The 22,932-nt window shown below is 36.9% G+C and overlaps 1 protein-coding gene across 3 annotated transcripts; it reads right to left on the reverse strand.

Moving 5' to 3' along the window:
• Window positions 1–1,923: 1,923 nt before the first annotated feature.
• Window positions 1,924–20,104, reverse strand: LOC105216342 (mitochondrial basic amino acids transporter). 3 transcript variants are annotated; one of them, XM_011190787.3, is made up of 4 exons: window positions 19,946–20,104; window positions 3,810–3,906; window positions 2,946–3,407; window positions 1,924–2,798 (listed from the first exon to the last, which is right to left on the reverse strand). In XM_011190787.3, exons 1-4 carry the CDS (start codon window positions 19,988–19,990, stop codon window positions 2,167–2,169), a joined length of 1,236 nt encoding a protein of 411 aa, XP_011189089.3. In that variant the 5' UTR covers window positions 19,991–20,104; the 3' UTR covers window positions 1,924–2,166. The 3 variants fall into 3 exon arrangements, with proteins under 3 accessions (XP_011189089.3, XP_054082950.1, XP_011189090.1); XM_054226975.1 differs by lacking the exon at window positions 19,946–20,104 and adding an exon at window positions 12,593–12,918; XM_011190788.3 differs by lacking the exon at window positions 19,946–20,104 and adding an exon at window positions 6,143–6,722.
• Window positions 20,105–22,932: the final 2,828 nt, after the last annotated feature.

A 22,932-nucleotide genomic window follows, 5' to 3' on the forward strand; every position in this document is an offset into this window, starting at 1 on the left:
CAGTCGGCGCATTCGCGTCTTGTCTCCCACGTCACTGTTGACAGTCATAACTTCGAGGTCGTAGATAATTTCGTATACCTGGGAACCAGCATCAACAACACGAACAATGTCAGCCTCGAAATCCAGCGCAGAATAACTCTTGCCAACAGGTGCTACTTTGGACTGAGTAGGCAATTGAACAGTAAAGTCCTCTCTCGACGAACCAAAATCAAGCTCTACAAGTCGTTTATCATTCCCGTCCTGCTTTACGGTGCAGAAGCTTGGACGATGTCAACATCAGATGAGACGACACTAGGAGTTTTCGAGAGGAAAATTTTGCGTAAGATTTATGGTCCTCAGAACATTGGCAACGGCGAATACCGCAGACGATGGAACGATGAGCTGTACGAGTTATACGACGACATTGACATAGTTCAGCGAATAAAAAGACAGCGGCTACGCTGGCTAGGTCATATTGTCCGAATGGACGAAAACACTCCAGCCCTGAAAGTGTTCGATGCAGTACCCGCCGGAGGAAGCCGAGGAAGGGGAAGGCCTCCACTCCGTTGGAGGGACCAGATGGAGAGCGACCTGGTTACACTTGGGATCTCCAACTGGCGCCGAACTGCGAAGGAGAGAGAGAGGTGGCGCACTATCGTCGATTCGGCTATAACCGGCTAAACGGTTGCAACGCCAATCAGACACAGATGACTTGGAGTGTTCATTTAGACACTCGACTCAATGATGGACTGATGAAAACATTTTAATTTAGATCGACCCAATGGCTTTCAATACTATTTTCATGATTTACGCAGAGAAGAAGCCTTCATCATAAGTGGGTAATGCTGCCTTTGCGTTTTTTAGAACAATTTATTTAATTTTTATTGATCAGTGACCAGTTTTTGAAAATTAACAGTGAACGCTTCAAAACAACCTTACTTTCAGTTTTTCTATTATTAAAATATCTCTTCGGACCTATCCCATGGATTCAACCAGATAATGCTTCGATTCATAACCCTCCATAAATACAGTCATTTACTTCGAGTCCAAACGTTAATATTATGATTTGGCCACTAAATTCTTTGGGACTTAGCGTAATTGAAAACGTTTCGATAAAGATCCATTAACTGCATCATTTACACTTGTTTGGAGTGAAATTTACTCTCTATATCATTCAAGAACGGAACGGATATATAAAGTTATTGCAAATGAAGAAAGCAGTACACTTTTCTTTGCAATCGCCGGGCAGTCAAGGAATAAGTGCTCTGGTGTCTCCGCCACTACATCACAGAATCGGCAATTATCCGACAAGAAGATTTGCAGGTGGCACCTTAGTCTGCAGTGGCCAGTGTATAGTGGCACTAGATGTCTCAGTTTGCTTCTAGGGAGCGCAGTTAATCGAATGTAGTTTATTGGTTGATCTTTTGGGTAAGGATTGCCTGATCGACGGAATATCCGATTTTTTAGCCTGCTAACGAGAGACCAGCACTTGATTTTACTTGCCAAATCATCCTTGTCCCTGTAAGGAGTCGTTTGAGGTCATAAGGGGAAATTTGCATTATAAACTTTATTGTTATCCCAGCCGAATCCTATGATAAGGGCTTAAATTATAGGAATGATTGTATTGGCTCATAAGAAAATTTATTTTTTTTTTATTTTATGAAGAACATATAAGAAGGGTTAGTGAGTATCCTTCAGATGAACCAGTTGCTAAATTTCTGTTTCAGAACTTTAATATTCCCTTTGAGAGAACCTTTTAGTACCGTATAACAATACGGCTTCCAACAGGAAGCACAAACTGGATTAAAAGTGAAACACATAAATCAATCTTGTCTTTAAAACTTCACAAAAACGAGTTTCGCTATTTTGCCTTACAAGTATTTAAGCCAAGAATGTAGGCACATTATTGTTGCTGTTTATCATAATAAAATCTTTTATTTTCCCTTTTTCATTTATAAAACTTCAAAGTGTGAATGCGTTCATTTGTAAAATCTTAAAACATTAATCTATTTCAAATTTATTTACATAATTCCTACCTACCGATGATTTTATGCTTTAGCACTATATATATTTCTGCATATAAATAAGTATATGTACATTAAATATATATACATACATACATCAATACATACATATGTACATACACGCAACTAGTCAGCTATAACGGACTTTCTTGTTTGTTACTTCTCAATCATTATCCTCACAAAGTTCGTTTATTTTTATGCGTTCATCTTCGAAAACATAATATTTAAAATCATTGTCTTTCTCTGGATAAAATTCATGCGCTAAATCTTCGATTTCCGAGTGGCAGACGGCTTCATTGAAGGCACCTAAGTTTTGTAAAATTTTCACCATCGTATAACGCTTCTCGCGCACTTCGTGTCGCTCTTTATCATAACGATGCAGATAGGATAACGGCATCTCCGCCGATAGCGGTACCCTGGATATCGCCAACTGATCGGTTGTCTGTAATTGCACATCCAAATTAGCACGATTTGCCATACCCAAAATCCAGGCGACCACATAGAAGCAGGCAGCATTCGAGGGGAATGCGCGTATAATGGTTGAGTTGAGACCACGGAAGAAGAAATGTAGCCCATCTTTATTATAATTTTTGACCGCACAATCCCAAGCGCCTTTGTAGACTGGTGCTGAACTCATACCGTCTGCTTGCAACAGCGTCTTTATTACATCTGTGGGATAGCAGACGAGCCATGAAGCAATGCCAGCTATGCCGCCGGCAGTTAGAGCGTGTGGAACGCTTGGTTTTTCCTTTAGCGACATGAACCATTCGTAGCTTACGAAGTAGGCGGCGAAACCTGGAGAAGAGTAGATAACAATTAATTAACTTTTAAATTAAATCTTCTAAATTAATTGGAGCTGTTTACTTCCTCTACAGCAACAACATTAGTCTTGCTCCATTCTCATAGATATACTATATAGATTCAAAAATACAATTCACCTACCTGGTACATCTCGGAGCGCTGTCATTCCCAAACCACGAAAACCGCCCTTAAAACCTTCTGTCTGTATTATATGTCTTATACATTGAATGGGACTTTTAAATTGCGGCGCTTTCGGATCCATATGTTGTAATTGCATACGCGTCTTTGCCAATTCCATTGGTGAACACACTATACTTTGCGCAAAACCCGACACGCAACCGGCTATGAAATGTGAATATAATGAATGTGAGTCCACCATTTGTCGCTGAACATTGCCATATACACCGAACACAATAGCATTAACAACCGATATACCCATCAGTGGGCTGGACATGCCGCGGTATAAACTTTTTGCACCATCTGTACGCACTAGTGATGATATGCAATGGAAGGTGCCACGATATACGGGGTTCTTAACATCTTGCATCTGTAGATGGACCTTCACTGTGTCGAATGGATGACCGACCAAAACACCAGCACAGCCTGGAAAGAGGAATTGAATAAGAAATTATAGACATGAGTTAAAAGTAAATAAAGGCGGATAAATGTTGAAACGTAATGGGACTAACTGCCAGAGCTTATCTCTGAAGAAGAAGGTAAAAATTGGAGTCTGTTGGAGAAATTGCTCAAATCTGAAACGTGGAACAAGGGAGTAGATCTGAAAAAGTTACATCGTTTTTATGGATACTTTAGAAATCTATTAATCATGAAATTCATTACACTTTCTCGACGAGTTTACGGTGTCATACGTGATGAATACATGAATTGGGGATATTTAGTAAACTCGTGGAAAACTGATTTATAACTCCAAGGTGAGAGAACGGTGCTATTATTACTACCTTCATCATAATAATTTTATATATTTAAAACTTATTGTGTACTTACCACCGAGGCAGCCTGCTATAAAATCGAATGCCATGACCATTATGTGCTCGCTATTTACAGGAACTATATTCTGTAGGCGGACACTCTCTGGAGTAGTCTGAAAGTGGGTTTACAAGCATGTATAACAGTACTTTTTATGTTGTTGTACAGTAATATAGTTATAGATATAAACATATGTAAATATATGTACCTATGTATATGTAGAATTTGATTAAAAGATAGAGTATCTTTTATTATAAAAAAATCTTACATGAAAAGGTTTCAATTGAAGCCGGTGGTTCCGTTTTGATATCAATTAATTTATGAGACTGAACTTATATTATTCTAGTAAATAGGATCAGACATAAACCATAGTTTTTATCCTCTCACAAACTCACATACAAATATGTGGCGCATCGTCTCCCCATAACCGAAGCTGTTTAAATTTTTATCTGTTCAAGGTCGACCACTCTAGACTACTATATTGATTGAGATACCGCTAGCTACAGTATTTTTCAACCAAGTATTATATACTATCATATATTATTTATATAAATAAAAAATAATGTAGTCTTCGAGATATCGCCAAGTTTTTATACTCTCGCAACACAAGTTGCTAAGAGGAATGTGTGCTACTGTTCTCTATAAAGTAAGAAGCATTATTATGTGGATAAAAAAAAATTCAGGTAGAAGAAGACATTTTTGAAGGATCCGTAAAAAAATGTGTACTCGATGTATACACGCGCTGGAATACAGTGTTTTATATGGTTGAGCGCTTTATAGAATTGCGAAAAGTTATTTCTGAATTACTTTTAGATAGCTCTATTAGCACGAATATGGTTACAGGAGAAGAGAGAAGAAATAGAAATTTAGACACAGATAATAATTCTTCTAAATCCATTTGAATGTTTCACTAGGGTTTATCTAAAGTTATACCAATGATAATTAAACAATTTAAACAACTCATCGTAATTTTTATCGTCTTATGCAGAACAAAAATGTAGTTTTACTCAAAAGTACTCGATAGCTTTCCGATACTGAGTAGGCATCGACACATTGCTTGAAACAAATACAAGTGCCGATTTGATTAATACCTTAATGGTTTCGATTTGCCCCAGATATGTACGAATATTTAAACCGATATGTAAAAAAAAATTGACTGACATCAGCAAATTCAAAATCTGTTTAGATTATTCAGATATTTGGTGTACTTATAATAAAATATATGTATAATATACTAGCATTCTCCATCTTTGCTGTTTTTCTTCGAGTTATGCTCTCTCGTTTACACTTTATTAAAGTCGTACATATGATGAGTATAAGTGATTTTGTACAAGTTTTTTATTCGTTTCGCCACTCTCTAAAGTTCATATGCAATTGGTGGTGATAACGGCTTGAGTAAATATACGAATTCATATACATATATACTATTATATATATTGTTGTCAAACAGTTATACCATAATTCGGTAAACGAAAAATTACCGTACACATTAAATGCAAACGTGAACATATTCGGTGTGAATACCCTTAATATACCGATTAGAGCTTTCGGCTGTTGGCGGAAATGCTAATTTTCAAATAAAAACATGTAACTATTGCTTATTTGCTTAGTAAAACATTGTCGTTATCACTATTTACTTGACGCATTTGGGATCACAATTCCTGATAACGCATACTTTTCGTATATATATACATACATATATATATATATCACTTAATAACGCATGTCAAATGTCAAACTTTGGCATGTGCGTACTTGATTCATTCGTGAAATTTAATTTCGGTTGATTACAATTTTTTTTCTTTTTCGAAATTGTTTTAGAAGCTTTGCAGCATCATGTCACCACTAATATTTAAGCACATATTTACATAAAAAAATGTCTTCTCGCCTTATTTAAAAATTAACAAAAAAAAAAAATAGTTTTCCTGCTTGTCTAAGTTTAAATTTACTGATTTTTTTTATTGGAAATAGTTTTATTTGTATTGCTTGTAGTTTTATTCTGTATTGTAGCTCACTAATTATGATTATAAAGATTTTATAAAATAGTATTTTACAATCAAATTGTTTTTCAATAAAAAACAAAAAATTTTTTTTGTTTTATCCATAATAATTTGTAACTAATAAATTATTTTTTTTGTTAAAAAAAATGTTACCTTTTGAATAATGTTTTTTTTTCAATAAAATTTTTTAAATATTTTTTTCATTGTTTCATTTTTTTTTTAATATTTGTTTTTGTAAAACTGATTTTTTGACAAACAATCTTTTTGATTTTGCTAATATTATTTTAATTGTTTGTAATTTTTAATTTCTTTCACTTAATATTAGTTTAAGTAACAGTTCACATTTTTTACCTTTCAATTTCCACTAGTTACTTTTAGTTTTTTATTAAAAAATATTTAATTATGCATTTATTATAAAAAAAATAGAAGTAGTTATTTATTGTTGTTGTTTTTATGTTTTATTAGCTTGTTTTATATTATTTATTTTATTATTTGTTATTTATTATTTATTATTATTTTACTTTATTTGCGCATAACTACTTGCACAATTTCCATTTTATCACAGTTGAAGTACTTTCTGTAATTCCCATGTGCACAAAAACCGTTAATGTCATAATAGAATTGCTCAAAATTAAACCTTTCTTCGTCAAAGCCGGATTTCGAATGTTTCCGTTGGGCGAAAAACGCAAAAAACGAACTATTTGTAGAAAGCCGAACTCAAAAGGCGTATTATCACCAAATTGTTTTCCGCATAAAGCTGATAATACAGATGATTTGTATTAAACTATCTGCAATTGTTGTTGCTTTTTAGTTGTTGTTAATTTCGTTTCGGAATCATTAGTTTCATTTTCTTTGAGGACACAATCGCAACAGCAGCTTGGGAGAGATGAACGAATATGAGACCAAGCCACGACTCGTGCAGGGTACAACTAGAGATAGTATATATTTACTATATACATATGTATGTAGCGAAACACTGAAAGCGAACTCAAGCTTTAGGTGTACTTAAAAGCCTGTGCGCTAATCGCAAAGCCCAACAACCATGCCAATCCAAGATGCGCACAATTCAATTAGAACGAAAGAACTCGCTCTCGCGGTTTGACGTTATCACCGATAACGTATTGAGGAGTACAGGAAAAACGTACGGAGTAAAATAAAGCGCGTAAAAATAGAAATTAGCATGCCGTTATGATATACATATGTACATACATATGTATGTGTTGTTGAAGCGTTCATAATTTATGCACGGTTCGAATTTTGAGGTTATCAGTGACCCAGCATATACACACACACTTATATTTTCTATATTAAAATCTTTGAAAATCTCTATCGACGACTGTGATTTGAGCGATTTTCACTTTCTATGCCTACTGACTGAGGTATTATATAATAATGAGCACTACATGTGCCATTTGCTGAGTATTACTAATGATCAGTAGAATTTGGGACTATCTTCTATTTTCAATTTATTTCATATTCTCAAAAAAAATTTCTAAAAAGTTTAAATATCATAAACTAATTTTCGCTTTTGTGTAGAACTCGTTCGATTTTTCTACACAAATTTCTCACAGTGTAGCCATTTTCATCAACGATCACTTCACTTGATCGACTTATGATTGTTTGTATGGAAGTATGTTTGTGAGCAGACAGCGGTAGTATCAATGATCGTTGTTTTTCCACAAACTGATAGTGGAAAATTACAAAATATGGACGGAGTCGGTATGTGTGTAAGTGTTTGGTGCAGCGCTCCTTGGACCATAGCAAAGCAGAACAGTGGAAGCACAGTGCCAGACCAGACCAGTAAGGAATAAATCAGGTCTTAAGAGTGAGCGACAATAAAAAAAAATAATAAAATAAAAAGTACCAAGCCATATCATACATACATATACATATCTGTATAAATAATAAATAATTAAAGAGTATGTATAAAAAATAAATTAAAATATATAATATATGTATATGTATGTATATCTTAAAATTTTTGGGCTGCCTTCAGTACTTAACTTCCAACTTTCGTTATATACAAGATCATAAACATGTAGGCACACCCGAAGCTTTCTAAATACACTTATTTTAAAATTAACATAAACACATTCATTAAAATATGGAATATGGAGCAGGAGTTAAAGGGTGGTCACAAAGTAAGATTTTAAAAAATAATAATTTTTAAACTGAAAAAAAAAACAAGAAAGGAAGTTAGTCCTTCAGGTGTAACCGAACATATTATACTCATGAAATGTATTTATTTAGTTTTATTAAGAGAACACACAATTTGTACCACATATTCGGAAAAAAATCCCCTGCAAAACAAAAATCATTAAATTTAGTGTAGGAGGATTGGTGTAATTCTTTATTCTACCGATTTCACTCATTTTCACCACCAAGGTACACTACACACGAGGGTATACGCTCATTTCATTTTGCTAAGACATCACACACATTAGACATCTACACACATAGACACACTATTAGAAAAAAAAAGAATATTCCCCTGTATATCATTAAATTATCTGTGAGATTTACCGATATTTTCGATAAAAAATTATCCCTAGTCATTGAGTTCTTCTTGTTTTATATCTAGGGCCTTTAAAAGTTATAGTCCGATTTCCGATGTATATGTAATGCTTTGTTCCGTTATCTTCATTCGTTCTTGAGGTATAGTATATTATAAAGTGAACGAATCAGATGGACCTCTGCATTGTGTTGTAAAGAAAGTAAGCGTGGTTGTTAACCGATTTTGCCCATTTTGTATCAGTAATATCATGGTTTGAAAAAAATACATACTATATCAAATTTCATTGAAATCGGTCGAGTAGTTTCTGAGATATGTTTTTTGACCCAAAAGTGGGCGACGCCAATCCTCATTTCTTTTGTAAAAAATAGTGTTTCTGACGTTTTTCGTTAGTAATTTAACGCACTTTTAGTAGTTTTCAATATAACCTTTGTAGTGGGTGGGGTGGTTATTATCTGATTTATATATTAACCAACTACCACTTTTTGAAAAAAAAAAAAAATTACATGCAAGCATGCCCCTCCCTAGTGTGATCCCCTGTACAAAATTTGATTTCAAACCTTAATTTGTGGCTTAGTTAGAGCGCTCTTTACAGCTTTTTCTTTATAGTAATAAAAATAATGCCATCTGTTATTCAATAGAGGTAACTTGCTTCGGAGACACCCACTACGTAGACTTTATAATAGAAAATACCAAAGAAAAGTTTGAAACGTACAATCAAAATTGATAAGCACATTTCTCTTCACAATTTCGTTAGTAAAAATGAAGATCTGCTGTTGTTTGCTGTTGCTGCTGATAACCTTTTGTAGCTAAAATTCGCAAAGTTGCTTTGGTGACAAAACAACGACATTTGAAATACACATACATATACAAACACTAACGCATATATTCGTACAATATGTAGATCGCCAGAAATCTACATGTAAATAACAATTTAGTGTGTATTTCTGGATGTGGTTATATTGCAAGTTTGACATAAAAAAATATTTTTCTAACGCTCTTAAAATTTCACTTTTTTTATAAACCAAAAATTTATCATAGCTGCTGTTAGCAACCAGCAGGTTATCTTTAGAGAAGGTATATATTTTATTTTCAAGTGAAGACGCCTTTGCATACCACTTAGAGAGAAATGACCTTGGAGTTATTGAATCTATTTCTACATTGGAAATTCTGAGGTGAAGCTTAGTGGCAGGAACTACGCTGGAAAATGCCTGAAGGCAAGTTCACATGAGTTACGTGCTAAATAAATAGGCTCTTTTCAAGACAACAATATATTTTGGTACTTTATTCATTATTGAGGGAAATATATGTAAAGGGTGATCCATTTCGAAGTTAACTAATTTTTTAAAGAAAATAAAAAACACAGAAAATTCAAATTTGAATGTTTATTATCATTTGAAAGAATATACTTTAAAGAGTATCTATTTCAAATGTTGGCCGCGGCTACGTCTCAGATGGTCCATTCGTTGAGTCCAATTTTCAGTGACTCATTCGAACATTTCGACTGGTCTCCTGAAGCATTTCGCCAGGCCTGAATCGAAACGGGTTTGTCCACATAGACTTTAGACTTTACATATCCCACAGGAAAAAGTCTAACAGTTTGATATCACATAATCTTGGTGGCCAATCGAACGTCCCAAAACGTTAAACTTTTTGCTCACAGAGACCAAGAGCTTCAATTTCAGGTATCAAATAGTCGGTTATCTCTTGAATCTCTTCAGGTTGCTCTTCGCCCCAAATGCGGCAATTTTGCTAGTTTACATACCCATTGAGCCAGAAATAGATTTCATCGCTGAACAGAATTCTTGGCGCGAAACTAATTGTTTACAGAACGTAAATTTTTGTTATAAAGTTGAACAATTTGTAAACGTTGTTCAGGCGTACGTCTTTCCATGAGGAAATTCTAAACAATACTGAACAAAAAAATCAAAATTTGACACGACTTAAGCGTGATCTGTCAAAAAAAGGCTATTGAAAATAGTACCTCAACTTGGATCACCCGTGAGGAGTTAAGCAATTGATTAGGTCTTATCAGTGTGACCTTCGACATATGATGCCTACAATTCTCCTGTCATTCATAACGAATCTAAAAAAAATGAAATCTACCATTTAATTATGGATTTTTAACTATAGATGAGATCATTAGTTCTGTTTCCTTTAAATTTGCTAGAAAATGAAGGAACTAATAAGACAATACAATATACCTTCTGAATGATTAACGGTCTCGCATATTGACTCACAGGTCACTAGTGTTCCTCTATCTTAGAACCAGCATACATATCTCAAACAATATCAGCCTTGAAATTCGACCTACACTTTTTTCAACAAGTCTGGATTTAGATCGAGTTGGTATTTTAATTTTAAAACTATCATCTCATGACATCCATCCTAGAAGAAAATGAGCAGAAAAGATGGATTACAACATTTATAATGAGACTACCAAGGCGGTGAATATTTAAAACTCAAAGGCCTGGCCGCAGCGGTCTGAATAAGCCTTCTGAACAAAATACTATGGTTTTGGAAAAATCAAGAGAAGAATGCCAACGACTTATGTACAGTAAAAGCTCCTTATTCGAGCTTCCTTTATTCGCGTTTTCACTATTCGCGGATTAAAAAAAGGAGACCCAATTTCTATATTCGCGACTAAAAAATTTTTTATTCACGGATCTAATAAGCACATACATAATAATAAAATTATTCCAATAGGTATCCAACCCAATATTCCTGTCAAATGGACTAATAAAAAAGTAAAATAGATCTTATTACAAGAAAATGTTAAATATTCCAATATTTTCGCAATATTTTTGAACTTTTGGTAATATTTCCATATAGAAGAGGCTTCAACAAGCACTGGAAACGTGATATTCAATTTGAAAAATCTTAGTGAAGGTTTAAGAATGGCAAATGAGCTCTGCGATTTCTTTATGAACATTGATCCGTCTATGGAACGAAGTCTAATTTTTAAGCGACAAATTGCTAATACGACTGCTGTGTATCAGTCTGAATTGAAGGAGTTTTTGAAAATTGCTAAGCAAGAAAAAATTACAAAATTCTTTAAATCTCTGCCTAAGCCTTAAGATAATTAGTTCAAATGTTCAAAAACTTCAATTAAATCATTTTTTATATACCTATTTGTTTTTTTTTTGTCACCTAGGAACATGTCCCCTATAATCCCAAATAAATTACCATCCCGTATTCACGGTTTCTGTATTCGCGGCATATTTATGGAACATATACCCCGCGAATAAAGAGTTTTTACTGTATATCAAACTCTTGCGAATTAGGATAATTTCTGTTTCACCAGATGGACACAGTTAATATCGGATAAATTCAAAAAGGTCTTGGAAACTTTTTAGCTTATAGAAACCTGTTACGTATGCTTAGGAAACTTGAAAAATTGTTATATGTATGTATGTACATATAAAACCAAATATTAGTTCGTTCAAATACGAAATTTATAAGCAAATCGGATGTTGAATTTGAAAAGTAGGTTGGCTAATGCGTTTCGATATTTGGCCGCAAAACGGACGTAAACTCTAATTATATGTATATATGTATATAAATTAATATATATACATAAATAAATAACAGCTTTGTTTACACTAAATTAAATCTCAGAAGCATATCTTTCAAAATGATCTTCATGGACCTCACAGATAGCAGAGATTTTACGAGTATAATTGTTGTTTAAATACGTAGGCTCTATTGCACCCAAACAAGTGAAAGTGTATGCGTAAGAGTATTTAAAGCGCTAATGCGTATTTATGAGTCCGCACATCCACATTTACTAGGCAGATATATTTTCATTTTTATAACTGTCAAAATAGCAAAAAATGGGTGTTTTTTGTGATTTAATGAGCATTTGTAACTCTAATTGCAGATTTCATAAAACTTTCACGAGTTATTCTTACAATTATTTACTTGAAAAGCCCATTGAAAATTCTGTTAGCCGAGTTTTGTATACCTAACAAATTCTCAATAGATAATTAAATGAATCTATGTGGAGCTTTTTACCTTATCGCAGTGTCTAGTTTAGCAACCTTTATCTATCTCATTGCTAAACCGATAACTCTGAGATCAGGCTAATAAGAAAAAACTGTTAAGAAGTCGGGGAACATAATTTTTATATATCCAAGATTTGTAGAAATGTCTTTCTTGTTCAAGAGTATTGCTTGTTCTGATCTTCTGAGTAAATACCTTTATTAAAATATTTTTAATCAAAACAGGCTTGAAGTATTACATGGGAATCAAGTTTTTTTTTCAATTCTAATTCTAAAACACATACATACCTTAAACTTAGGAACCTGGAAGCGTTGGAAGCGCTATTATAATTTCTGTACGAATATTTGTATATGTCACTTTTAAAAAATCATGAGGTCTTTAGTTTATTAAAGTTTTAAGAAACCACAAAATTTCCAACAACAAATGGCAGTTTACATTTTTATACACATACACACACTTAAAGAAATTCCTCCAAAGGGATAATTATTTAAAAACCACGTCATATTTTCCATCATGTAACGAAGTTGATTTTCTTTAAAGCCTTCTTTGTAATTAGTTATTGAACCTGATGTATGGGTAAATTTAAAGTAACAAAAACATTCACTAGAGGCACAAATGAACTTTTTTCCGCAGCACCCAATCAGCGCTTCAATTTCAACTAGATGAACCGTTAAAAGAGATTTAACTAATCTTTAAAGCATCCACTTGTCGTAGCACAGCCATCTCATTCGCAAATTTTTTTAAAATCTAATTATAAAGTATGTTCATATGTATTGTATCAAATGGCACACAGCTAGATAAGTTATTATCAGTTCTGCTTAGCATTAAAGACCCTAATCTTAGTATTGTTTTGATTGAGTTAATGCGCGATTTGATTGAGTTAATGGTGGGAGAGAGACTCCGTCGTCGAGTCCTGGCATTCACTCCGGTGGATGAACGTCTAGCCACAATCCGCATCAAAGCGAGGTTCTTCAACATATCGCTGATTTGCGCCCACGCCCCGACGGAAGAGAAGGACGATGTGACCAAAGATACCTTCTATGAGCGCCTAGAACGTACCTATGAGCGCTGCCCCCGCCACGATGTCAAAATCGTGCTTGGCGATTTCAACGCTAGGGTGGGTAAAGAAGGTGTCTTTGGCACAACAGTCGGAAAATTCAGCCTCCATGACGAAACATCACCAAACGGTCTGAGGCTGATCGACTTCGCCGGGGCCCGAAATATGGTCATCTGTAGCACTAGATTCCAGCATAAGAAAATCCATCAAGCTACTTGGCTGTCCCCGGATCGAATCACTCGCAACCAGATCGATCATGTTGTGATAGATGGACGACATGTCTCCAGTGTTTTTGATGTGCGTACGCTTCGCGGTCCCAACATCGACTCGGACCACTATCTTGTAGCAGCTAAGATACGCACCCGCCTCTGTGTAGAAAAGCGCACACGTCAACAAACACAAGGAAGGTTCGACATCGAGAAGCTGCAATCACAACCGACAGCCGAACGATTTTCTACTCGACTTGCACTCCTGCTCTCTGAGAGCACTCATCAGCATCTCGGTATAAGGGAGCTGTGGGACGGCATATCAAACTCCTTACGTACAGCTGCAACCGAAACCATTGGCTTTCGGAAAAGCCAAAAAAACAGCTGGTATGATGAGGATTGTCGTCTCGCAGTGGAGAGAAAACAGACTGCCTACCTCGCAATGTTGCGATCGACCGCAACACGAGCGGGATGGGAAAGATACCGAGAGCTGAAGAGGGAAGCGAGACGCATTTGCAGAAAAAGAAAGAAAGAGGCAGAAATGCGTGAGTATGAAGAGCTTGACAAGCTGGCCGACAGGGGTAATGCTCGAAAATTTTACGAAAAGATCCGGCGTCTAACTGAAGGTTTCAAGACCGGAGCACACTCCTGTAGGACCCCCAGCGGTGATCTAGTGGTTGATGACCAGAGTATACTGTGTTTGTGGAGGGAACACTTCTCCAGCCTGCTGAATGGCAGTGAAAGTACAACACCAGGAGATGGCGAACCCGATTCCCCAATCGACGACGATGGAACAGATGTTCCATTTCCCGACCGTGAAGAAATTAGAATAGCAATTACCCGCTTGAAGAACAACAAGGCGGCGGGGGCCGATGGATTACCGGCCGAGCTATTCAAATACGGCGGCGAAGAGCTGATAAGGTGCATGCATCAGCTTCTTTGCGAAATATGGTCGGAAGAAAGCATGCCCGACGATTGGAATCTCAGTGTACTCTGCCCAATCCACAAAAAGGGAGACCCCACAATCTGCGCCAACTATCGTGGGATAAGCCTCCTTAACATCGCTTATAAGGTTCTATCGAGCGTACTGTGTGAAAGACTAAAGCCCACCGTCAACAAACTGATTGGACCTTATCAGTGTGGCTTTAGACCTGGAAAATCAACAACTGACCAGATATTCACCATGCGCCAAATCTTGGAGAAGACCCGTGAAAAAAGGATCGACACACACCATCTATTTGTCGACTTTAAAGCTGCTTTCGACAGCACGAAAAGGAGCTGCCTTTATGCCGCGATGTCTGAATTTGGTATCCCCGCAAAACTAATACGGCTGTGTAAGTTGACGTTGAGCAACACCAAAAGCTCCGTCAGGATCGGGAAGGACCTCTCCGAGCCGTTCGATACCAAACGAGGTTTCAGACAAGGTGACTCGCTATCGTGCGACTTCTTTAACTTGATGCTGGAGAAAATTATAAGAGCTGCAGAGCTAAATAGAGAAGGTACAATCTTCTACAAGAGTGTACAGCTCCTGGCGTACGCCGATGATATTGATATCATCGGAAACAACACCCGCGCCGTTAGTTCTGCTTTTTCCCGCCTGGATAAGGAAGCGAAGCGAATGGGTCTGGTGGTGAACGAGGACAAGACGAAATATCTCCTGTCATCAAACAAACAGTCAGCGCATTCGCGTCTTGGCTCCCACGTCACTGTTGACAGTCATAACTTTGAAGTTGTAGATAATTTCGTATACCTAGGAACCAACATTAACACCGATAATAATGTCAGCCTTGGAATCCAACGCAGAATCACTCTTGCCAACAGGTGCTACTATGGACTGAGTAGGCAATTGAAAAGTAAAGTCCTCTCTCGACGAACAAAAACTAAACTCTACAAGTCCCTCATTATTCCCGTCCTACTTTATGGTGCAGAAGCGTGGACGGTGTCAACATCCGATGAGACGGCACTAGGAGTTTTCGAGAGAAAGGTTTTGCGGAAGATTTACGGTCCCTTAAACATTGGCAACGGCGAATACCGCAGAAGATGGAATGATGAGCTGTATGTGTTGTTCGACGACATAGACATAGTCCAGCGAATAAAAAGACAGCGGCTACGCTGGCTGGGTCATGTTGTTCGAATGGATGAAAGTGCCCCAGCTCTGAAAGTTTTCGATGCAGTACCCGCTGGTGGAAGCCGAGGAAGAGGGAGACCTCCACTCCGTTGGAAGGACCAGGTGGAGAAGGACCTGTCTTCACTTGGTATTACCAATTGGCGCCAAACCGCCAAAAGGAGAGATGCGTGGCGCACTGTTGTGGACTCGGCTATAACCGCGTAAGCGGTTTCTACGCCAGTTAAGAAGAAGAAGAATGCGCGCCTAAAATTATGCAATTTTTGTTAGGGAAAGAACACTAGCAAAAAAACTGTGTAAAAACTATTCGGTAGCACCCAGTAGGAAATTTCATAGCTTGAACGTATGAAACGAAATCTATCACATTTGAAGAGTTTTAGTGTAGATATGTCTCAAGGTCCATAAAATAAAATTCAATATTATATTATATTAAATTGTAATAAAGGTTTTAAACTGGAATATAGACTGTATAATTTTCGACATTAATTTTGAAAATTTCTTCTCACTTCCTTATATTTTGTGCTAAAAATATGTTAATACCTAAAAATAAGAACAAATATATAGGTTTTGCTCCTATGTTTTTAATACCACCGCTGGAATGTCAAAGCTATAGCTACATGTGTAGATTACATACGAGGTCTGTTAAAAAAATAAGATGAATTTTCAAATTTCACGCGTTACGTACAATCGAGTATCGATTTATTTATTTTGTAATGTTGGTGAACTCGTTTCGCATATATTGTCACTCTAAGTCAAACAATTGTTTACAAGTGGTACAAGCTTTTCATAGAAGATTGATAAGAAGTAAAAGACGACGTTTGCATTGGACGCTCCAGCTCAAAAACAAACGTTGAAAATGTTTAGAAAGTTAAGAAAATTGTAATGGAGAATTACTATTGAAGAAGTTGCCGAAGATGTCGGCATATCGGTTGGCTCATGCCATGCAATTATTCCTGCAATTTTGGGCATGAAGCGTGTGGTAGCGAAGTTCGTTCCAAATTTGCTAAGTTTTCACAAAGAAAACCGTCGTATGATCATCGCTCAGGAATTGTTGAAAGACGTTAACGGATATCCAGATTTGCTTAAAGGAAGGATCATAATTGGTGTCGAATCACGGGTATATAGCTATGGCAAAAGTGAATATCAGAACTGCTCCGAGGATTTGAAAAACGCTCGCACAAGTGTATTAAATCTGAGGGGGACAACTATGAAATTGACGAATAAACATTTTCACCTGACGGGAGGCCCAACAATCATGTTGTTTCGATGGAGTCGAACCAAAGGGAAAGGGGTGTTAGATGAGTTGAATTCGTTGGGCATGCAAAGTGGTGATTAGTACCATACGAGGACTCATTGCATGCAGGACATACATATATTCTGTATGTCGGGGTTGAGTCTGGATTGGAAAGAGTTTGATTCCAAGGACGTCATATAATCTAACCGATCTAACCCTGTTTGGAACGGTAAGTACTACTACTATAAATTCGGCATCGTTTTCATTGATTAAGTTTGCGCTTGCGGCATTCAGTTGCCAGCTATGTACCTATGTATATCGATCGATCTCATTTCACAGTCAAATCGTGAATGGATGCTTCGCCTACAAAACCGCAGAATTATTTTTAAACAGTTTTTTAAATACCAAAACGTGTGTCACTCAAAATTCAATAGCTCCAGAAACGACTGTATGTGAAATTTAACTTTTGAACTATAGGTCTGACTACATGGTATTTGCGTAAAATTGAAGTGGCTCTCTCTCTCATTAAAAATACTGCCTGTGAGTTAGAGATCATCTCATGTTACAGTCCTTTCAAATGGAGTTCATATTTCGAAAATGCGTATCTCCTGTAGGAATTTTTATAATGTTGAATTTCGTCCTCTCACTTCGATGTCAATTTCTTAGAAGTATTATAGTTTCTATAGATGTTATTACCCTGCTCTCTGAGAGCACTCATCAGCATCTCGGTATAAGGGAGCTGTGGGACGGCATATCAAACTCCTTACGTACAGCTGCAACCGAAACCATTGGCTTTCGGAAAAGCCAAAAAAACAGCTGGTATGATGAGGATTGTCGTCTCGCAGTGGAGAGAAAACAGACTGCCTACCTCGCAATGTTGCGATCGACCGCAACACGAGCGGGATGGGAAAGATACCGAGAGCTGAAGAGGGAAGCGAGACGCATTTGCAGAAAAAGAAAGAAAGAGGCAGAAATGCGTGAGTATGAAGAGCTTGACAAGCTGGCCGACAGGGGTAATGCTCGAAAATTTTACGAAAAGATCCGGCGACTAACTGAAGGTTTCAAGACCGGAGCACACTCCTGTAGGACCCCCAGCGGTGATCTAGTGGTTGATGACCAGAGTATACTGTGTTTGTGGAGGGAACACTTCTCCAGCCTGCTGAATGGCAGTGAAAGTACAACACCAGGAGATGGCGAACCCGATTCCCCAATCGACGACGATGGAACAGATGTTCCATTGCCCGACCGTGAAGAAATTAGAATAGCAATTACCCGCTTGAAGAACAACAAGGCGGCGGGGGCCGATGGATTGCCGGCCGAGCTATTCAAATACGGCGGCGAAGAGCTGATAAGGTGCATGCATCAGCTTCTTTGCGAAATATGGTCGGAAGAAAGCATGCCCGACGATTGGAATCTCAGTGTACTCTGCCCAATCCACAAAAAGGGAGACCCCACAATCTGCGCCAACTATCGTGGGATAAGTCTCCTTAACATCGCTTATAAGGTTCTATCGAGCGTACTGTGTGAAAGACTAAAGCCCACCGTCAACAAACTGATTGGACCTTATCAGTGTGGCTTTAGACCTGGAAAATCAACAACTGACCAGATATTCACCATGCGCCAAATCTTGGAGAAGACCCGTGAAAAAAGGATCGACACACACCATCTATTTGTCGACTTTAAAGCTGCTTTCGACAGCACGAAAAGGAGCTGCCTTTATGCCGCGATGTCTGAATTTGGTATCCCCGCAAAACTAATACGGCTGTGTAAGTTGACGTTGAGCAACACCAAAAGCTCCGTCAGGATCGGGAAGGACCTCTCCGAGCCGTTCGATACCAAACGAGGTTTCAGACAAGGTGACTCGCTATCGTGCGACTTCTTTAACTTGATGCTGGAGAAAATTATAAGAGCTGCAGAGCTAAATAGAGAAGGTACAATCTTCTACAAGAGTGTACAGCTCCTGGCGTACGCCGATGATATTGATATCATCGGAAACAACACCCGCGCCGTTAGTTCTGCTTTTTCCCGCCTGGATAAGGAAGCGAAGCGAATGGGTCTGGTGGTGAACGAGGACAAGACGAAATATCTCCTGTCATCAAACAAACAGTCAGCGCATTCGCGTCTTGGCTCCCACGTCACTGTTGACAGTCATAACTTTGAAGTTGTAGATAATTTCGTATACCTAGGAACCAACATTAACACCGATAATAATGTCAGCCTTGAAATCCAACGCAGAATCACTCTTGCCAACAGGTGCTACTATGGACTGAGTAGGCAATTGAAAAGTAAAGTCCTCTCTCGACGAACAAAAACTAAACTCTACAAGTCCCTCATCATTCCCGTCCTACTTTATGGTGCAGAAGCGTGGACGGTGTCAACATCCGATGAGACGGCACTAGGAGTTTTCGAGAGAAAGGTTTTGCGGAAGATTTACGGTCCCTTAAACATTGGCAACGGCGAATACCGCAGAAGATGGAATGATGAGCTGTATGTGTTGTTCGACGACATAGACATAGTCCAGCGAATAAAAAGACAGCGGCTACGCTGGCTGGGTCATGTTGTTCGAATGGATGAAAGTGCCCCAGCTCTGAAAGTTTTCGATGCAGTACCCGCTGGTGGAAGCCGAGGAAGAGGGAGACCTCCACTCCGGTGGAAGGACCAGGTGGAGAAGGACCTGTCTTCACTTGGTATTACCAATTGGCGCCAAACCGCCAAAAGGAGAGATGCGTGGCGCACTGTTGTGGACTCGGCTATAACCGCGTAAGCGGTTTCTACGCCAGTTAAGAAGAAGAAGATGTTATTATTTAAGTATGAGTACGAAGACTAATATCAGTAATAAATGACTGCTGAATAGCTGATTGATTGCTTCGGATTATTCTGCTTCGGATACAGATTGCTTCGGACACTTTCGAATTTATTGCTGACAAATAGATATACATACAAACAGTTCTTTACAGAACAATTCCCACCTCTTCAACTATAATCTTATATCCCCCGAAGAGATTTGTTGAAACTCACCTGCCTCAGATTGTAAATTTTGCAGAGCGATGGATTTGTCCCCATTTTGAAGTACAACCAACCGTTTTTACCGTTTAATAATTGAACAGCAAAATTTTTTATGATTCACTGAAAAATGAAATATAATATTATTTATAAAAAGAAAACAATTCAAAGTAGAAACCAAATGAAAAGAGAAATGTCTTACGAAATAAAAAAAAATTATATTAAAAGTTACAGAGTTGGAATACGAAAAAAAATTGAAATAGAGTGATGATAAAATGGTTATTATATAAAGTATATATAAGTCATATAATCAGATAAGATTTGTCTAGGCTGGGATTTAGTATAGCATCCCACGATTTCGGGGATAAAGGTTGTATGGTTGGATAGAGGAGATCCTCCAGATTAAGAATATATATAATTAAAGCCGCGGGAGACTTATAGTTTTCGAGATATTCGCGTTCACAATTTCTCTCGCGTAGAACTACTTTCTGCATTGACGGCCTTCGGCAGGGCTTAAAAAAATAACACTAGCCGATCCAACACCGGGGTTTATCAAAGTAAGAGAAATACTGAACTATTTTTCCAATCATAATATAGTGGTTCTTGTATATGGGATAAAATACCTCCTTTCTATATATTTTGATTCATTTTACAATTTTTTAGATATGGCAATGCTTCTTTTTCGTCAGCATGCAACCCTTTTGTTATTGTGTGAATTGATATAATTGAATAAAAATTAAAATGCTTATTTAAAGCAAATTTCTAAATAATTAATATAAAATAAATATATAGAAAGAAAGTAGTGAAGTGTAAGTGTATAATAAGTGCAAAATATAAATGAAAAATAACCTATATAGCGAGAAATTATGTGTTAAAATTAGACAATTTTTAAACTTTAAACGCGAATATCTCGAAAACTACTCCTGCGGCTATAATTATATATATTCTTAATCTGGAGGATCTCCGCTATCCAACCATACACATTTTATCCGCGAAACCGTGGGATGCTATACTAAAGTTTTCCCTTTGTCTAATATCTGTCGCTCGTATGCCATTATTCATTAGACATCCGAGCGCATTTCAACAGTTAAAAAGCTTCTCTAAAAAAAACTCCCATTCGGAGATAGTAGACAACTTGGAATAAATGTTGGGAGAAGCTATGAAGCGTCAAGTGAAATTATTGGCAGCCGGTTTCAACTGAGAGCATCTTTTAGTTGTTTTGATAAACTCTGCTCAAAATTGAAAATAATTTTCTAAAATATCCACCTCCGCTATGTGTATAATTTATATTCTTACCTACGATTTCAAGTGGTTTAACCAGTATATTGTTGACAGAGTTGCCATAAAGTAGTATTTACAAAAAAATCTAAAAAAATATATAGAATATCCCTATTTATTTGACAGCATATGATTACTGTTATTGAATGAAACAGAGATGATTTTAATTAAAAACTTAAATTTATTTTTATTTTTTTGGTACATTTTTTTTTTTTTTTAGTTTTATTGATCGCAAGCATGTCTAATTCAATAAAACTATATGTTTTTGCTGTAGAATCAAAAACAAATTAAATTAATGAAAGCATTTTCCTAATTGTTTCTAATGAAATATAAGTATTTATTTATTTATGTTTACTCCCTCAAAGAAAATTAAAAGTCCACCAAAATCCAAAAAAATATTTAAAATCCACCACAATTCATTAAAAATATTAAAATGTGGCAACCCAAAGTTGTCTATTTAACTGTGTTAACTCATTGACCGCTAGTCTAGTATAGCAGCTTAGTCGTGGGGGGCCGTTCAGTCGAGTTGCTCGTGCGTCTTCATAGTTCTTCAAGCGCTGCCGTCGCTTCGTTCTTTCGTTCTCTGCAAAAGTTCCAAAAACAATTGAAGATGCGTACTTTTATTTGGTGTTTAGTGCTTCTATTGCTGTGTGCTGAGGCATATTCAATGCATCACAAACAACAAAATCATCATCAACAACAGCAACAAACATTACAACTACATCCACAAAAATCTACCAATGCGTCGGAGGATCATCAAGATTATGTTATACAAAGTATTTTAACCTTGGAGCCGATATGTGAGCCTGGCTTTGTTGTTGTTAATCATCGTTGCCACAAACAAGCTTAGCCAATATCATGGCTGTGATTAAATTAATAGCATTTTTATACTCTATTTTTACAATGTGTGAATAATTTAATAAAGAACAACAGTTATGTCACAATATACGCGTAGATATTTGTGTCAATCCGAAGTTGAGTGAGTTTAATTTCTGTTCGAAAAAAATAATAGTGTCTCTTGAGTGGAAGTACTTGTATTACCTGACGGGTTTAAGACGAGTGCAATATTCTCAAAACGAACGTGATTGCGGTGTTTGAAGGCGTTATAACTGTACTATAGATTTCAGCTAGCAAACTTTGCTTCTTTAAACTTTTGAAAAAAATAAATATTTTTGAAGTCTACAAAGTATTCCGCAGCACTCATAACAACCTCATTCGACTCAAACTTCCACACGCCGAGTGAGTTTTTAAAGTTTGGAAGAAATCGCACGCAACAAATGTGGAGAATACGGTGGATGGAGCAAAGACTCGTAGTCTACTCGTAGTAGCCGGCCGCGGCGATGGCAGAGATGTTAGCCGGTGCATTTTCATGGTGGAAGAGTATTTTTGCCTTCGCCAAATGGTGTTTCATTTACAATATGACGATGACTCGACATAATAGCACCCTGTGATCCATCATAGAAGTGCGACTATGTTGGAGTTCGTTAAGACAATATCAGCTACATTGGTGGGTTCCAATATACCATCCATTCTTCCAAAAATTCCATACTGATTTGTAGGGGTTCAATTCTGTTCACAAATACTTTAATTTTGTTGATAAACCAGAGGAAAGTAATCTTCAAAATTCACATAACAGCCGATTCTATTTTACCGGAATTTCGACGATCCAACCCGGCTTGGATAGGCAAGTTTTAGATTTAGTTTTAATCACTGGAGCAACTCCT

The sequence above is a fragment of the Zeugodacus cucurbitae genome, chromosome 3 (assembly GCF_028554725.1).
Source record: "Zeugodacus cucurbitae isolate PBARC_wt_2022May chromosome 3, idZeuCucr1.2, whole genome shotgun sequence".
Classification (NCBI taxonomy): domain Eukaryota; kingdom Metazoa; phylum Arthropoda; class Insecta; order Diptera; family Tephritidae; genus Zeugodacus; species Zeugodacus cucurbitae.